Source organism: Rhipicephalus microplus, chromosome 9 (assembly GCF_043290135.1).
Source record: "Rhipicephalus microplus isolate Deutch F79 chromosome 9, USDA_Rmic, whole genome shotgun sequence".
Taxonomy (NCBI): domain Eukaryota; kingdom Metazoa; phylum Arthropoda; class Arachnida; order Ixodida; family Ixodidae; genus Rhipicephalus; species Rhipicephalus microplus.
Genome location: NC_134708.1, coordinates 1,064,010 through 1,083,238, shown reverse-complemented (window position 1 = coordinate 1,083,238; position 19,229 = coordinate 1,064,010). Strand labels below are relative to the sequence as shown.

Below are 19,229 nucleotides of genomic sequence, written 5' to 3'. Positions count from 1 at the left end.
TGATTGCTTGCACATGTAGCAGTTCAATGTCAGGAGATGGTCTCGTAGCAATCAGTTGCAGTTTCAAAGAGCACCGAGTGGTGCGAGACCCAGAATGGCTTCCATGTAAACACAACTCGTTACGCGAGTCCACAAAGCCGTGTTCACATAAAAACAGCATAAAACTTTTCAAACAAAGTCCTTTTATGTGCCACTAAAATTCTTTTAGGATTATACCAATATGCATGACCCTCATAAATGCACTGCCCAGCCTTTGTACTCCCATGCAAGTCCATGCAGCAGGTTCGCCAATGAAAAGGGAGTGCTTGCAAGGATCATGATGATGGTGGCAGCTGGCTCTTTACAACATGAATAGATTACTATAATACCAAGTTGTTGTTAATGTCGCAGAATAGGGTGTTTTATTGTGTGACATGAACATTAAAACTGATTTCAAATGTCCTAGATTATATTAGCCATTTAAATTTAGTAAATGATGAGTGTGTGTCCATATAAATATATCATACAAGTTATCCTGCCTTCAAAATTTTCTGTCATACTTCTTTAAAGGCAAAGCAGAGGTGGCACTAGCAATGTCAACAGGAAAATAATAAGCAAAATACCTGAAATACACTGCCAGGTTATGAATATTATTAAAAAGACAAGAAATATGAAATGAAACAATGCACTTGTACCTAATAAACACATTTGTTTACATCGCTCTTAGTTTAGTAACATGTCACATCTCGTGTGAGAATAAGTACTGTCCGGTACTAGTTTAATGACCTCTTTTACTAAGGTTTGTGTAAGTTACGATGGAGAAAATTCAGGGATGTTCAAGCACTTCCAAGGCCCTAGAGTATTTCCAAGGAGGATTGTCAGGCTGTCTTGTATAGGTTTATTTTTTTTTTCTGTGTCAAATTTTGAAACAGTGCTCTCAAAAGGTCTAACATTTATGGCTCAAAGAAAAAAAAATAACAACAATAAAGATGGGTTTACCAAACATCACAATGATTCAAATGCATGCACAAAGCGCGAAAATCCTCATGGCTGCCCACTTCAGTCAAGCTTTTGCAGTGAAGCTCACCAATCTCGTCCTTTGCAGTTAAACTACTCAATTTAACAATGCATGCTGCATCATTCTCCGCCTTTGCTTTTTCAGCCTAGTCATCGACACAAACCATGAGATCATCAATCGTCAATTCTAGCCTTTTTTTTTTCCTTTTCATTGCGTCAACCTCTTCCCCAATGCAGTGCTTTTTTCTTTGGCTTGAAGCTTCAAGGTCCTGCTTTTTATAAGCTTCCAAACATGCTCCATGCTTGTGTCTAGCAGCTGACACTGCCAGTCTCAGTTCTATGAGGATTCGAACCTGCAGAACACCACTTGCCTTTTCAACGAAATCGCACACAAACTACTGACACACAGGAAAAGCACGCACCCCTTTCCACACACACTGAATCCACATTCAACTGTTACTTGGCTGTCACTGAGGACAAGCAGAAGCTTTACGATGCTCCATAACTCGGAGTAGCTTGAACTGAACTTCAACAGTTTAGGGTAGCACTCACTTAGTCTATCAGCTCTCGTCATATTGTCCCAGCTTAAGTTTCTGCTTGTGTGTGGAAGCTCCATGTACTCCACCAACACAGTGTCTCGCCTACCCCCAGCAATAAAGGCATACAAAACTTTTCTAAAACCTGTAAGACATTTGTAGGGCTCTGAACACGCCTGACGCAGATCTCGTGATGAAAGGCCCTTGACAAATGCCACCTTCAAGGGGCTTCACTCCAGGACTTTTTTTGTGGCACTGACCGAAAACTGTTTACATTCCATCCGGAACTGAAATACATCCTTTGAAATTACTTGAGAATTCTTCCTAATTTGCTCTGCTTTGTAGCTTATATCCCACTTCATTAAAACTGCAGCTTTACAAAACCCTTGTACGGCCGAAGATTGAATATGCCTCTTCTGTATGGGATCCACATTCTGCCAATCTTGTCTCCACACTTGAAGCTATCCAAAATCGGGCCGCTCGTTTCACTCTCTCTGATTATTCCCGGTCATCCAGTGTCACTAACATGAAACAAGTAGTACAACTACCTGATCTTGCAACCCGTCGTATGATATCCCGCCTATGTGTTTTCCATGAAATATTTTACACCAATCAGACCTTGAAACAATCCCTTTTTTCAGTTCCATCATACGTGTCATCCCGCATTGATCATCCGTTGAAAGTTGGTGTGCCAAACTCCCGAACAAACCTCTACCTGAACTCGTTTGTCCCAATGACCTGCGTGCAGTGTAATCGCCTTCCAGCCTCCATCAGCGACGCTGCGCACTTCAGGTCCACTGTCAGCAATCACTTTTTGTAACCACCCCGCTGTTGTCTTTTCTCTTGATTGTTTAATATTGTACCCCTCCTCTCTGTAACGCCTTACGGCATTGAGAGTAAATAAATGAAATGAAATGAAATATCCACCTTTTCAAGTGGAATATGATTCTCGGCATTATGAAAGTCATTCTTCAGCAAGCCAATTATTCTTTTGGGCGCGAGGACCGAACATTCGAATAAATTTGTCAGCAGCTTTCTGAAGTTTCTAAATCCCTTGAAAAAAAAACAAACAAAAAAACATTGGTTTGTCTGTCTTGTATTCTACTAGAAAAGGCTTCAGGGCCATTGCCACAAACAATGCAAAATTCAACTTTGCTGGCGGCAAAACATCACAGCTGAACTCTTAACAAGCTTTTGAACGAGTGGGATTGAGAGATGGGCTAGTTGGCGAGATATTTTCACATATGGTGTAGTAGTACAAATTTGACGGGGACACAGCAAAAATATGACACTCGCAACGAGGCACACTTGACATCCTTTTTCCTAGCAGCTTCAATGTACTTTTTGATGTTGGACTCACCATCAATGCTCCCTCATAGACATTCTCCCACCCCTCTGTGGGCGACAAACTTGAGTGGAAAAGTGTACTAGCCTGTACTCTCTCCGTACTGAGGCATCTTTAAAAAGTCTGCTCAGACTAAACAGCAGGCATTTGGAAACTGTCCCCATTTAGCAGCTATACGTGTCATGCACTGTCTGTACAGGGGTGAGACGGCTGAGACTGAATTGGGAGCAGTTGTAGGAGCAGCAAAATTTTAATTTTGGAGCAGTTAGCGGCATTCAGTATGTCGTCCTCGGAGCTTGAAAAAACAAGTTTTGAGTAGCGTGGGAGCACAAGTGTATATTTTAATTGGTTTATAATACACGTAACACTGAAGCAGATTTTGAAGAAAGTTTTTTGAACAGATTATTACCACATACGAGCTTCACTATCTTTTTGTAACAAACATAAGAAATAATACTAAAAAAAGGTTTAAAAAAACTAGGTTCTCCAGAAACATTTGAAAAAGAAAAGCATCACATTTATAATAAAATAAAAAAAAAAGATTGTGCAACAATTACAGTTAAGCAACAGTAGGCCTCCACTCAAGAACAGTGACATGATTTGGCATTTTACTGCTTTGACTTATTGTACGCCTGCTTCTATATCTGGTCAGATGCGCTTTCAAGAGTGCGGCACGGTGACAAGAAACTTTGCATCATTAATCATTTTGTAAAACGTGCAAAGGTGTCCGCAGGGGGGGATGATTTATCACTAGCCCCCTTTCTTTATATGCCGTGACATGACTGTCAATAGTAGTCATCATCATCATCATCAGCCTGACTACGTCCACTGCAGGACAAAGGCCTCTCCCATGTTCCGCCAGTTAACCCGGTCCTGTGCTTGCTGCTGCCAATTTATACCCGCAAACTTCTTAATCTCATCTGCCCACCTAACCTTCTGTCTCCCCCTAACCCGCTTCCCTTCTCTGGGAATCCAGTTAATTACCCTTAATGACCAGCGGTTATCCTGTCTACGCGCTACATGCCCGGCCCATGTCCATTTCCTCTTTATTTCAACTATGATATCCTTAACCCCCGTTTGTCCCCTAATCCACTCTGCTCTCTTCTTGTCTCTTAAGGTTACACCTACCATTTTTCTTTCCATTGCTCGCTGGGTCGTCCTCAATTTAAGCTGGACCCCCTTTGTAAGTCTCCAGGTTTTTGCTCCGTAGCTAAGTACCAGCAAGATACAGCTGTTATATACCTTCCTCTTAAGGGATAGTGGCAATCTACCTGTCATAATTTGAGAGTGCTTGCCGAATGTGCTCCACCCCATTCTTATTCTTCTAGTTACTTCAATCTCGTGGTTGAATAGTAGTCAATCGTGCGTAACGTGCCAAATTGGCTGGAACTCCTGAAGGCCGGGGCCTGAGTATTCTAATCAAGCTTTGTAGTTTATTGCTGCTTCATAGAAAAGTGCTATCTAAAATTCCAGGGAGGGGCAGCTCGCCCTCCCTTGTAACCACTTTCCGGACGCTGCAGGAAAGCGCATGCATATGGCACTACGTGATGGGCGAATGATACTAGGTGATAGTGCCTCTTGACGCACATTAATACGCATTAGTAATACTGCCCATGTTGGCCTCTTTTATTTTATTCATTACCAAAAGCGATCAGTGTTGATATAGAACTCCTGATAATAGATAGAACTGCAATTGTCGCCTGAACTGCTCTGCCTCGTGTAAAGCGCTCACACCGCATTTGCAAGTAATCAAGTTGTCCAGGCGAACGAACTGCCGAACATACAGAGAATAGATTTGTTGCAAAAAAAAAAAAAAGAAAGAAAATAGTATGGTATGCCAGGCACACTGCGAATTGCCATCGACCAAAACAGTGGGCAAACCTAAAGCTAAGCCTAAAAGCTCATGTAGCCCAGACGCGGCATGCAGCGACGCTTCTCAAAACGCTAGTTGCAAGTTTTGATTACAAAATGGAGCAGTGGGAAATCACCATTTATAAAAACTATGCCATGTGATCGCCGACGCGTTATGAACATAACGTTGAGGTGCCCGCTAAAATCATTTAAACTGGTTTGAATGCACGTTACACCAGCACAGGTGCGCAAATCGTGAAATTTCATAGCATGCAAGACGAGTCCTACTACCAGGAGGGCGTCTCGCTACCTGCACACACTGATGTGTGAATTTAAAGTTCAATGACATTTTTAAATATCAAATGCAATGAAACCTCGCTTGTCTAAATAAATTAGTTGCTAATGGAAAAAAATAGGAGCGGGTTGCACGCATTCGGTCGCTCACAAAACCTAGTTTGAGAATCCATATGCCAGAACATCCAGGCGACTCGTCCCATAGAGGGGGATGACTCCATCGTTTATGCAAAAAGGTACTCGCTCACGGCAAACATGCGGCCGTAGGGTGACCATCCGCGGCAGTGACGACATGAAAACCGCAGTGACCGTAGAAACGCGCTGTGCTGAACAAAGAACCTGAGAGTAAACCCTACTATGTCTGCCGAGGCTAACTCAGCGGTTCGCTAAGCAACGGTAGCCTGAACAAACAGTTTAGCTAGTAGAAGCAGCATGCTCGATGCACAGCAGCACATTTTTGTGGGGCCACGCATATTTACAACAGTGCAGTAGAGATTATGGCAACACCATGGAAGCCTTTGTCACCAGAACCGTGCAAGGTAAAAGAAAAGCCGCTTGGGCACGTCTAATTTTCTTGGTATTCCTGGGGCTGCTCGGAAAATCACGTGGTCAACTGAGTCTTGTTTCCCCACTGAAACTGAGGCTGCGAATGTTTTGGAGAAGTTCGGTGCAATTTTCATGATTTTCATCCTTTTAGAGCAGCTTGGCGCAAGTAAACAAAAATGCACAATATACGCAGCTGTCTCACCTTTGTCTGTGTGAAGTCCACAACAGCTCAAGTCCACACAATTAACTTGGTTATCTTCTTGCAAGTGCACTTGGAGGCCCTTCAAGAACTTCAGATTGACATTGGGACTGTCCATTTATATCTAAGGAATTTTCGCCAGGGGCAGTGGCTCAAGCAAGCTTAGCAACCTTTCCTGAAGATAATTTGCTATAGAATGGCCCAGAAAAATGGAGGTATAATACCTAGTCAACATTTTCTAACCGGAGTCCGAAGACCTCACGTGTACATCCCTTTGCTTACTGTGCAGGTGGTCATTTTGCTGACTGATTAAAAAGTTCGACGAAGAATTCACATTGTTAGATCTCTTGCTGCAAGGCCTAAGAAAGAAATATCCGAGACCATGACATGTCACATGGGCACATTTCTCCTCACTCCAAGAAAACACTTTTGCCACTTCGCTGTCCGAGAACGTGCATCGAAATAACTCTTTGCTTCGGATGACGATAGGTACGAGAAATTGGATGTGATGACCTTTAAAGTCCAAAGAATTTATGTGTCAGTGACAAGCTCATGAATTTTAGAAGCATCATTTAGGCTTAGCGACTGCAACGAAGAAGCCATAGTGCACTGTGCTATTGCATGTGATGAGTAAAGGAGAGGCATGGGGTGTGCGCTGAACGTGGAGGCCCGGCAGCGGAGCACAAGGAGTGCTGAATCATTCGAGTGCACATGCATCAGACACGTAGATAGACATGTAGATGAGAGATTGGGCGGAGAAAGGCTCAAGGCACCCAACCTGAGCCGAGAAGAAAAATCCCAGAGAATGAGTTGGCACAGTCGTCAGGTAGCTTTTCAACACATTTCCATGCCCCATCTTAACTGTGCCAATATGCTTGGCACTTTTCATGACACTTTTCACAGCAGATTCGCCCATGGCAGTCACATCAAAAGTTTTGCCACAAAGCTTCCACTTGGCTTGATGCAGATTTGCCGTGACATCTAGTTTTTGCAGTCATCGTGGTGGAGCCACAAAGTCAGAAATTCATTTTTCCCGGGAATCGTTCCACATAACACACCACTTGCACTAACACATAGAAGGCATGCTCATTCCTAAAAGAGCTGGCAGCACAAAAACACGACTATGTTAACACCCGCGCACATATGCGGACGCCCTGTTGAACGGAGACAGTGGACATGTGATAGCAATGGGCAACTGTGCTCCCAGCCGATACCTTTTTGTCACAATTTTTCATCTCGGGAGCACTTACGAAAGATGGATTAGAAAGAGAGACGCGAGAGATGGGCTCGTGTCAAGACAAACACTTTATCACACCAAACAAAACGGCAAACAGCAATCTTGCACTCAGAATTGACTCAAAAAAAGAGACATGCACACAATGATTGGTTATACAGCGTAAAGGTAACTAATACAAATCAAATGCAAGTTCAATCCTTAGTCCTAATCTATCTCTAGCCAAGATGGCGTCTCTGTAGCCACTCTCATGCGTTCTCACAATAGTAGAACACTTACTGTTTCGATGCCACCGTTAGAGCTACGAAGAAGTGACACCGTAGTTAAAGTCGTCCTAGTTAAAGTCGTCCTAGAAACCATCACCGTACGAGCCATCTGACCTCATTGCCGGTTAGTTCCGGTCTTCATCGTAGCCTAGAGCTCTGTTAGACTACGTCAAACTCGTCAATGCGTCTTGACTGCAGTGCGGGCCGCATACATTCTGTCTCGAAGCAGAGGAGCTGTAGTCCACCTAGGAGCTGCTGTGACAGGTTGCGGCAAGTCCGGGCAGCCTCACTCAATTTTTCCGATATTGACGGCCGCTTCCTGAACTTCTTTGCCGACGTTTTCAAAACCGGGCGGTTCTACAGCTTCCGTCGTGGTAGCAATGCTGATCTTCCGTCTTTGCAGCTCTACGTCCGAACGCATAGTGCCAACTCATCCTCTGAAATTTTTCTTCCCGGCTTGGGTCGCATGCCCCGAGCCTTTATCCGACCAATGCTTCTACGTGGCTGGCTCGAGTGCTCCTGAGTGACTTTTTTCTCCTCGCCCACTGTCGCTGCACTTCTGCGTTCGGCACGTGCCTCGTGCCTCTCTTTTACACGTCACATACTTCTGCTAGTGTAATCAAACCCCTTTATAAGAGACACACTGATAAAAGAGAAAAATGGGTTTAAGAGACACCAGTGCGGCTACAGTAATATACGGGTTAATAAGAAAATGCATACGAGGTACACTGCTTATAAGAGACATCTCGTATAAAAGACAAGAAATGCTGCTTGAAGCATGCCTCTTATAAAGGGGTTTAGCTGTACCAGTGGTCACATTGCCAGTCAATAAAACAATGTGTACGATGAATGCTGCCTCCAAGACTCACATTGTCAAATGTAGCCAGCTGCCTAATGAGAGTCGGCTAAATAGATATAAAAATTGGTGGAGGAGTATGCTGGCCGCATTTTAGAGCTCAAACAAAAACAAAAGTTCACCACCAAAAACAGTTATAAATTTGAACATTTGCAAAGATTAGTCCGAGGAGGAGGAGGAGGATTGAAAAAGGAAGGGCAGGGAGTCCGAAATTTCAAGGTTTTTAAGGGCCTTCAAAAGAGATTTTTGATTTTCAAAAGCATTCAAGAGTTTCAAGGACCTGTGCACAACCTCGATAAAAAACGACGAATTTTCAAATAGAATACCTAGGGTGCAACTGCTGGTTAAAACAGTATAACTCACGTTACATCTTTGATGTCCAAACCACGGGCAGCAACATCGGTGGCAATTAGAATTCGCACTGCCCCAGTCCTAAGATCTTCAAGTGCTTGCTCACGATCGCACTGGTCCCTTTCAGATAAAGAAGTATGATCATCATGTAGCAGCAATTGATCAAAACAGAGAGCGACATAACTCACCTGTCTCCATGAATAGATTGACAGTTGACCCCAGACAAAGCAAACTCACTCGACAGGTGATCCACCCTACAGATAAAAGAGGCAATATTGAAGCACAATGTTTATTTAAAGTGTCAGCTGTCTACTCATTAAAAACTTTATCACATGCTATGTAACTCCAGCTGGAAAAAAAAAAAGTATACCACACTCGCCATTGTGGTTACGAACAGCGCCAATTGCAAAGCATTTAGCACACTATCCGAAGGTGGCAGGTTTGGTCTTGCTTCTGGCAGCAAGTTGTCTTTTCACCCATTTTACTTTCTTCCCGTTCATTTCATAATTACTTACTTTAATCATAACTGATGCTTTCATTACATTTGTTTACATTTATTTGTGTGGTCTCGTGCATGTAGCACAACTGTTTTTGTTTGGCAGCCTGTTGGGCAGCGACTGTTTGAAAGACTATTTTTGCCCCCTATGGCGATGTTAACTGCTCAAATGCTGACTACGGTCCCAGCGAAGCCAGTTGTGGGCTTTCTCAGCTGTTTGAGATGCACATGCTTACGGGCTTGTCCTATGCGCCATCTTTACTTGCTGGCCTTTCCTTGTCGGCAGCGCAGTTGACTGCCCAACCCGCCGCACCCGAGCTTTTTTCCCGAGGCTACTTAGGTGTCGGCAGGCACTCGGTCACTTGGGCACACGCCTTGGGCACACGCGCAAAGGGCTGACAGGGTTGTGCGCAAGGAAGCGCACTTAGACGCTGCTTCTCCCAATGCTCGCATTTCTGAGGCACGCGTAGACGGCACTTTTGACGCGAGAGACCTCATGCGCCTGTAGGAGCAGCAATTGCCCTACATTCTGCCATGCTGTTTACTGGCCCTGCTCGGTTTGATGTACACACCGGAGAACAGGTGTGACACTGTCACGGCCACGCCTGCGTGGGAGCGATCGCCGCTGCACACAACTGTGGCACAGCTCCTCAATGCCTTCTTGGAAGCGGCGCGCTCGCAGCCTTGTGCTTTAAAGGGAGATACTGAGTGCCCTCAGCCAAGTGCATCGACCAGCCCATGACTACCTCAAAGTGCTGCACTGCTATCAGCAGGTGACGCGATTGAAGGACAGCGTAACGCTAAGCAGTGTGTAGCCTGTTGCACTGACAGCCTAAGCCGCTTGCTGGTATAGACTTATCAGCAATCAAGCATGGTCATGGAGGAGTTTAAAGCGCTCTTCCAGAGCAAGTTTCTTTGTCCTGACTACGAGCACATAATGCTTTGTGAGTTTGAACACAGCCTCCCGGCAAATATCTTCTCGAGTACCTCCTGGCCGATCCTATGGCATCAGACAATGAGAAGGTGGAGCGAGCTATTCACCAAGCTCATCCAACCTTCGTCAATTAACTTTAGAGTGCCTGTTATCGTGAACTAAACAAGCTGGCCTTCAATGTGTAGCGTATTCAAGGCAACATACTACTAGCGAAAGCTTACCGCTAGCTGCCACCGCTTCTCTCAAGCTTCATTGTGCATGGACGGGTGATGAATCGTCACCCAGTGTTCTGCCTAGTCACGAGGCAGCCTCAACCACACGAGAACAACAAGACGCAGCCAAGTGTTGGAGCGCGTTCTCGACTCGTACTTCGCGTGTTCTCGACTCGACTAGTACTAGCTCACGACTTCTACGCTTGGCGTGCCCCTCCCTTTGCCCTGCAGGACAAATGAAAACGAGACCCTGTGCCTCAATGCATACCCGATCGTGCAGCCCTATGTATGGCTAGCCAACGGAGGTCTTATTGCTCTCACGAGTCGCTAAAATCCTCCACTGATGTGTCACAATTTTATTTATCTTGGGAGCGCTTGCGAAGAATGATTTTGAGAGAGACAACGGAGAGACGCGAGTGTGTGGAAAGACAAACACACTATAACACCACATTAAATGACAAACAGAAACCTGACACTCAGAATTCACTCCCCAAAATAAACATGTACGTATACGATAACCGACTAATCAGCGATATTGTAACTAACAATGATCCAAGTGAAGTTCAGTCTTAAGCCTTATACTGTCCCTAGCCAATATGGCGTCTCGGTGGCTACTGTCATGCGCTCTCGCAATAATAAAACATTCTTACTGTTCACATGCCACGCTGGGAGCGCGTTGGCTTGACGATCCACTCGTTCAAATTGCCAGTGTCCCGCTCCTTATCTCAACCTTTTAGTCTCAATGTTTGGCTTTGCTAAATCCCGCTCGTCAGAAACTTCCCTGCTAATGTGTCCACTCAGCTGACTGGCATGGGCTGCTCCTTTACTAATGCGATGTGGGGAAGCTGCAAGTCCACCAGGAACTGCTGGGCAGAATGTGGCAAGTCCGGGCAGCTTCACTTGGGACCATCCCCGAGATCGACGGCCACTTCTCAAGCTCTTCGTGCCGACATCCTTCAAAACCGGGCAGTCATGCTGCTCCCGTTGCGGTAGCCAGGCTCGTTTCCTACGTCTTGGCATCAAAACACGCAGTACCAACACGTCCTCTGAAATTTTTCTTCTCAGATTGGGTCGCGTACACAGACCGGCCTGACTGACCGGACAAAATGGAATCTCAAGCCTTACTGACAGCCTTTGGGCAGCAACACAGGGGTTGAGATGCCTGTCTTAATGAGATAAGCTTTTCTTGCGGTACACGGCGAACCGTTCGACTAGATACACGCTTCCTATCCTTAACTTCAGGAGAAAGCTGCCTAACCCAGTGAACTGCGTTACGCAGGACAGGAGTGGGGCGTGCACCACGAAAGCCGGCTCATCTGGCTACGCGATTAAACTGCGCTCACGTATGGACGCTGCCCTTGCCTGAGACGTTCCAACCTGGCAAAGGTGAGAGCTGGACAAAAGGCTCAATACAACTGGCCACTCAGCGTCATGCACTATGATGTCAGCGATCTCGTTCTCAGACGCAATCACGTTTTGAGTGACTTGGCCGTAGGCATCTCAGCCTTCCTGTTGGCCAAGTGATTGGGCCCTCACGAAGTGTACACCAAAGTGTCGCCTCTAGTGTACAAGCTGGCTGAATCCCAAGGGAGGCAAGTTGGCAGTCCAGTTAATGTTTCCGACCTCGAACCTTTAGTTGCCCGCAACGACTTAGGAGGACGGAAGGCGGTCACCGAACTGCAGAAAAACATTGAGAAGACTGGCCCGAAATAGCACCACCAGTACAACCTGCATACTTAAGCAGCCATTCTCCCACTAGCAGCTAGTTGAACTTTATTCCATGCCACATTAGTGAAGAGAAAATAACCGCTAGATGTGCTGACACAAATCTGGAAGTAGCGGAAGACACATCTGGCCGAAAGTACCCTCTGATGTCTTGTCCAAGCCTTACTTTGGCAAGCGCCCCTTTTCGGTGGATGGCACCGTGAGGTAGGCACTCTTTTAAACAAACCTTACTCTAGCCAGCGCCCCTTTTTGTTAGGTAGCACCGTCAGGTAGGCAGTCTTTTTAGCTAGCTGACTATTTCGCCGCCAGCCTGTTTCTGAACAGTGGCGCGCCGTCCTCTGTTTTCTTTTTTTTTCCCCACTGTGATTAATTGCAAAGGCGTCGCCGCTAGTTGCAATAACTGATCAGCGGACCTCCGCACTTATCAAAATGACGGAAAACCATTTGTGGTACATTGTGATGCCAGCAAGTTCAGCAGCATAATTAACTTACATGGCGCAAAATGTTATCGCAGAACACAGTTGGTACGCACTAACTTGTAGGCACTATGGCTTAAGCGGTCTGCAGATGTACTAGTCTCTATGAGGCTCAGTCGAGGAGTCGTCACACATACGTTTCAACCGTTGGTTTGTTTAAAATGGGTACGTACTAAAGTGGTTTGACTGTACATGCAAGTCCACCAAATAAACACTTTTTCCAGAAGGAAGAAAGGAGCAGAAATCTAAAGGCTAATTTTCTGTGTTAGACACAGTATCAATGAGAAGTAACAGAAAATGCAAAAATGATCACATCACAGTAGTAACTGTGATGTGAAGAACCAACGAGAAGATAACTTGCCCCCAGCAGGGATCCTACCTGTGACCTTTGAATAAGGCGTCTGATGCTAAACCAACTCAGATATGGCGACCATTACCTCCCCGTTTACCTACATGGGCATTTAAATTATGCATGCCTTGAAAAGCCGATTTGTAGAAAGTCTAACTGGAGAAGATGCAGCCTATTAAATACCACCTTCGAAATGCAAATGATTACAAGAGGCCGAATCATAGGCAAATGGCTATTTTGTTTTTTGAGTTCCTATTAAGGCACTTTGATATATGAGCATAAATTGGATGTTAAGAAAAACTCTTATAGTGTTTTTATAATGCCTACAAATGCCTATTTTGGACGTTTGCACCTAAATTACTACAAATGCTAAAGGCCACGTGGCCCTTAAATGTGAGTGTCAGTCAGTGGTGCAAGTACCCTTACTGCAAATGTGGCACACCTTTTTTCTGAAAAAAAAAAAAGGCTCCAGAAATAACACCTCCATCATTGCCATTGAAAGGAAGCTATTCCCATGCTTGCACACGGAATCTTTGGCTATTGAGACAGCTGTGCACACACACTAAAGGCCAGGCAGCAGGAATAATGCTGTTTTGGAACTGCTTTGGCAAACTAAAATGGGAATTTCGAAGCAAGTTAGAAGCACCAAAAGGTGCATTTTAGAGCAATGCAAGTGAATTTTGCAGCAACTTCTTAGGGTTAAACATCACTGTCAATCGAATTATTTCTGGCAAAAAAACATTCCAATGGTTTTCACTGAACATTCAGTACTAATGAGCTGACCAGACTTACCATCCACAAGTGGTGTGTGCGTGCATACGTGTTCCATTATTTAACATCACAGCTGACAGAGAAAGAGCAAGGAGAATACGAGATAGGCGATGCTTATCTCTTGTTTTCACGACCACTAGACAAAGCGGCACACTTCGCTTGGCAGAAGTTGGTTACCTCCGTGCTAGTTATAAACAAGCTGCAATCTGCTCTGCTCATCTGTCCTTGGTCTGGAGCAGAGTGGGGACAAAGCAATTCACAAGGCAAATCCGCACGCACTGTACAGCGAGCCGCCCGGCAGTGACGGCGTTGGCATCATAGGCGTTGCGCTGTACACTATTAACGAGGAGATGATTGAGTCCACGCAAACGCTCCGTATTTCAACGAAACTGTCAGTTGTCTCTGAGTATCAGATCGCAGAAGAGAAGCGCACATAAGCATTGAAGACAATTGATTGTATGCGTTATGTCCTGCATATCCTGGACCCTGTAATAGTTTCGAAATGCTCCTTGGCATCAACACTGTGCACTATAAAATGATTGTTCTAAAGTACTATCCCAGTATATTACAGTATCTTTTCCACACTGTGGCAAAGAGAAAGAAATGACTTTCTATAGTGGTCAATTTGGGCAACATTTGCTGTGGCACTGTATTCGCTTATTGGTGGTGATGGCCCACGTCAGGAGTGTACATTTATACTTATAAGCGCACACTTCCGTTTAGTGCATGATTATGCCATGTTCCCAGCTGGTACAAATTGTTGAGGTTTCACTGCATCACTAAATAATTCACAGTTACTCATGTTGGTGCCGTGACTTTGTGGAGGAACCGCGGTGGTAACAGGTTTGAGACTAGAACTAGCAAACCCCATCAACCAACTGAATCATCGTAATTTAGCGCGTACAACCTCCTCAAAAAACCAGAAAATTTTAGTGGCAAAGTGGCATTGTGAATAATACACGGGGTTTTTTTCTATAGTGCTGCTTCACAGCAATGCGTGTTGTACTCTGACGCCCCTTACAGTGTAGCGAAGGCTACTCAGGTGGTTTCGGCAAAGTTGACAGCTTCGCTTGCTTGCATCACTGAAGCATTTAGAAAAACATTTTGGGAGAGACAATTCGATTGTTCAGTGTAAACCTCACTGTCACATTACATGTATATTTTTTTGGATGTTTGTGGCCGCACAGTGACCTTTCACTACGCTCCACATGCTGCTACGCCACGGACGCCATGTTTACTTAAGAAAAGGGCTTGCTGAAAAGGTGGTGCTGTCTAAGAAATAGAAAGGAAGGCATTTTTGCAAAATGAACAATACCTGTAGCTTGTCTAAAATGTACTGCAGCCATTTGCATTCTATAATAAATACAGCAGTATTTAGTTCAGGAAGACAAATTAGATTCAAGTACTATTTTTGGCATGGTAGCAGACATGCATTTCGGTTCTGTTGCTTTCATGGAGCTGTCACAAAAACGTTGTTGCCGAGTGTGAGCCCCGTTTACCTTGCTGGTACCACTAGTTCTAGCTATACCACTAGCTATTCTGCAAGTGAATTGTCGAGACATGGAAGGCTATTCCAGGCGAGATGGTGCGAAAATGAAATGCTGCATCACAAACAAAATGGATGGAACCAAAGATGGCCTTGTGCATAACACTGAGGACTGCACCTCAAGTGATAGCTCTAGCGAGAGCAGTGACAATCAATAATGACTGCCCTTGCAGAGAGCATATTCTGCTTGCTAAGTAAAGCCTTTTCTGTCTATATAGTGCTATGCTGCTTGAGCAGTAGCTTTTGTACACCTTTTCCTTTACATCAAATGTGCGGGCAATACACCATGACGTTTTTTCTGTCTTTCCCGGTGAGCTGAAAGTGGGGGTATGGATTACATGCAGAGGTGGGTTATATGCGCCAAAATACGATATGTGTTCATGTTCGACCAGGTGATCAAATTACACTGGATATAGATGCAGCCGCGCTAGGGTGGCTAGAATGGGGAGGTGTGAAAAGCGGCAGCCAAAATCGGTCCTCGAAGGGCACTGATGACGCTTGGTGCACTGCCCGCACTTGGCGAGGGTACCTTTGGGCAGGCGACATACTAGTGAGAGTGTACTGCTCTCCGCAAAAAATGCTTCCACACCATGTGGCGGTCACCTGTTTTCGGTAAAATGTAATTGATTCAACAAGTGTAGGGCAGCACATGGCACCTAAGCCATTGAACACCTGAAAAACTAGTCCCGTAAAGGAGTACGAGCGAAGCTCGAGCTCAACTTTTGTGCACCTAATAATATTGTGGTTATTCGCGATCGCCGCAGTGTAGTAAAGCTACAGGTGTGTTAAGAAGACATTAAACCATCGGAAGGCTTCATTTTAATTTCAAAATGCTAAATTCATTCAACCATGAGCAGAAGCTTTGGTACCAAAGGCCCGTTCAGCTGTTCCAGCCGCATAATGTTGTGCGAGCCTCAACTAGAATATTCAGTTAGTGTTCAATTATAGGTGCCAGAATGTCGCAGTTTTAGCAGCCTACAGTTACTCATTAACTTGTATGAGCGCCATAACCACGTCCCTTTCAGCAGACATTGAACCGACGTTTTTTTTTTCTTTTTACAGAAACACTTCTTTTTCATGCATGCCAGGCGTTCATGCACAACAGCACTCTCTGTTAGCGGCCAGTTGATCTGTAATTGGGGTCAGCTACTAACTGGAACCATTTGCAACTGGGACCAACTGTTCCCAGTTGATTTCCAGCTGAAACCAGTCGGCCTGCAACTGCGTCCTAGTTAATGCCAGTTGAAACAAGTTGGATTTCGAGTTACACATTTTCATCTGGGCTCATACTTTACTCTTCGACCTTTCTTTTCATCTTATGTTTGGTTCATGCCTTTCAGAAATGAAGTGGACCAATTAGAGCCAGTAATATCGCGCCACACTTTTGATCAAAACAGAAGTATGCTTTCGACAGAGAATCTGTTGCATCTTGCATATCCCCTTCAAGATTTCTATGCCCAATTTAGCTTAAGACACCATGGGCTCAAGGAACCAGTGATATTTTGTTCTTAAGGCTCAGGATGCGGCTATATTCGACCGGTACAAAATTCTGCCGAGATATCACTGCTGCCTACAATGGAAGATTTCATGGCATATTTACTTCAGAAACAGGCAACCCTGTATGAGTTACCAAAAAAAAGTAAATAAATAGGTTACTCATTACGTTGACAAAAGGAATAGAATTACCACCCTACATTACCTACAAAAAAAAGGTGATGCATTACTGTTATTGGAAAAAAAAAAGTAACGCATTTTACTTTTGCTATTACTCCATAATTAGAAGTTTGAATCAGTGCGCCTTTGCTGTGGGAGCCAGAATAACAATTTAATTCACCTTGTATTTGTATTTACCATAAAGCCTCTGTCCAAATAACTATTTTAGGCGAATTGCTGATATAACTAGAAAACTTGACACGAAAATCCACACCTATTATGCATGGAGTGGCATCATGTTTACCATAGCAATTAATGTGATGACTCATAATGTTGTGGCACATGTGAAATCCATTTCTCATGGTCACTGCAAGCAGAAAATGAGATTTTATAAACTCTCTCAAAAAAAAAAAAAATCATCACTAATCTCTCAATAAATGTACAGTAATTCTGACAGCGTGTATCTGCCAGCAGACAAAACCTAAGCACAAATATTGTACAAATGAAGAAATATGTAAAATATTTAGTTTGTGGAAAACAACTTTTGCAGCATAAATAATTTTTGCCCCTTTATTCTAGGTGCCGTGAAAATTGCCACCACTTATGAGAAAGCGTTTAAGATGAGCCTCGCTATCCTAAGTATTCAACAACTTTTCTGTGACCTGCGGCAAGCAACAGAAGCAAATTTTATTTTGAAAATAGCGCTACTGTGTTGATGGGACGACTTTCTGAACTACAACATGCAGATATAAAGCAACAGCTCTATATCTACAAGGTAACGATTGACTACTTTAGTACTAAACTACTGAAAAAAGTAACGTGCTATAGAGTAACGCTGTTACTTGTAACGCGTTGCCACAAACACTTAAAACACGACAGGCTTTCTCGCACTCATCACGGTTATTACTAAGTACAAGCTTTCTTGCAACATAACCTGCCACATAATATACAAGGCGACCATTCCCCGGCCGTTCAGCAGTGTACGATGCATGAGCTATAGACTCTTCTGGTGCATTAGATGGAAGTCTTTCATTGTCTCCCTGATCATATTCCGTGTTATGCTGCATTTCTTCTACAGACAAAAGAGACTCCACCACTACAGCATGAAATGTTGCACCCAGGCACGATACACGAACGCTTGGTCTTTTTTGTCGTTGACATCTTCATGCAGTTCAGGGAAACCCAGCCCAAGCACCAATTGACGAAATGCTTGTAAGGCATTGAATGCCTGTGCGGAGAAAAACAGCACGCAGCTGACGAAAACCAGTGCCGCTGCCATCAGCGCCCCTAGCGGCATCGGCATGCCGAAGGACCCTCTCCACCAAGCAAAAAGCACGCACTCACCACACTTCCCCATTCTAGACACCCTAGCCTTGTCTTTTGTGTAGCCAATGTTCAGGGTTGCTTGGTCGACGATAATAATAAACTACATTAGGTGGTTTACGCTTTTACTCAACGATTATCACGGAAATTGCTGTTTATGTGCAGCCTAATGCAGAAGGTCAGATTGGAACAGAATGGCCCGATTAGTGCAGCACTTCCACCTCTGCTCCTTCGTGTATGTGCGCAATGTCTGTAACACGTGACAAGTAGGGGTGTGCGAATACTCAAATACAAATCGAATTCCAACTTGTCAAATTGTTCCTGAATTGAATCTGAAGTATTCGGTTTTTCAAATATTCAATATATTCGGCAAGCCTGTTTGGTTGGCGGGTGAAACGCACACTATACTTAGAGACTGCACAGTCTTTTCAAACTGACATACAGTTTTAATGCCACAAGCTTGAGTGCATGCAAAATAAATTGTGGTCATGACACAGCCGAGCCCTGAAACTCATCTAAGACAGCCTTTGTTTGCGCTGATGGTATAGGCTGCACTATGTCTCACTTCTTACACATGCAAAAGTTGTAGATACATATGAAAGGAAACGTGGGCTGCAATTCATGAGCACAAAACTAAAGTGCGCCATTACAAACCAAAAAACTATGCACGATAGTCACCACAGAGAACAGTATTGGCATGCAGTGTTGGTTGCGTCACATTGCTGCACGGCCGATGATGATGATGTAGTGGCTTGCCCCTTTGCAACGGGGGAGCATGCTCAGTGTCCTGCCACCCCAAATCCGCATCTGACAAAGGCAGGAGACGCGCACACAACAGCCTAGTTCGGTGTATAGATGCCCACTATTCAGCTGGCCCAGCAGCACTCAGGCCCCCTTTTGGCAGCCACCCAATTTCTCTTCTACTTTTGCAAACGTGATAGAGTGGCACTTGTTTAACTTCTCTGTTGACTCGTCAAAGCTTTTCTCGAGAACATATTCAGTGACAGTGCTGGTTATTTAATAACTACTCCGTTGTACCCTCTTTAACACTTTGACACTTAAGGTCTAACAGCGCGGAAAAATTACATGGAGAACAGAAAAAGAAACGGACAAGCGCTGACTTCCAACTAAAATTTTATTGAGAAGAAGGCTGTTGATATACCCGAGCGAACAGAGAAAAAAAAACAGTGAAGAAATGACAGATTTAAAGATACGAAATATCAACATTGTGCCTGCTATGCTGACCCTCGGACCTCGAAAAACAGCTCTT

General features: G+C 44.4%; 1 protein-coding gene across 2 annotated transcripts in view; it reads right to left on the bottom strand.

Moving 5' to 3' along the window:
* Nucleotides 1-19,229, bottom strand: part of LOC119163317 (putative ATP-dependent RNA helicase DDX43) — a 244,512-nt gene that overhangs the window by 19,359 nt on the left and 205,924 nt on the right. For both annotated transcript variants that reach the window (XM_037415283.2, XM_037415282.2), the window contains 2 exons: nucleotides 8,663-8,728; nucleotides 8,487-8,594 (listed from right to left, as the gene is read on the bottom strand). In XM_037415283.2, the coding sequence (XP_037271180.2) occupies nucleotides 8,487-8,594; nucleotides 8,663-8,728 (174 nt within the window). The remainder of the gene's footprint in view (nucleotides 1-8,486; nucleotides 8,595-8,662; nucleotides 8,729-19,229) is intronic.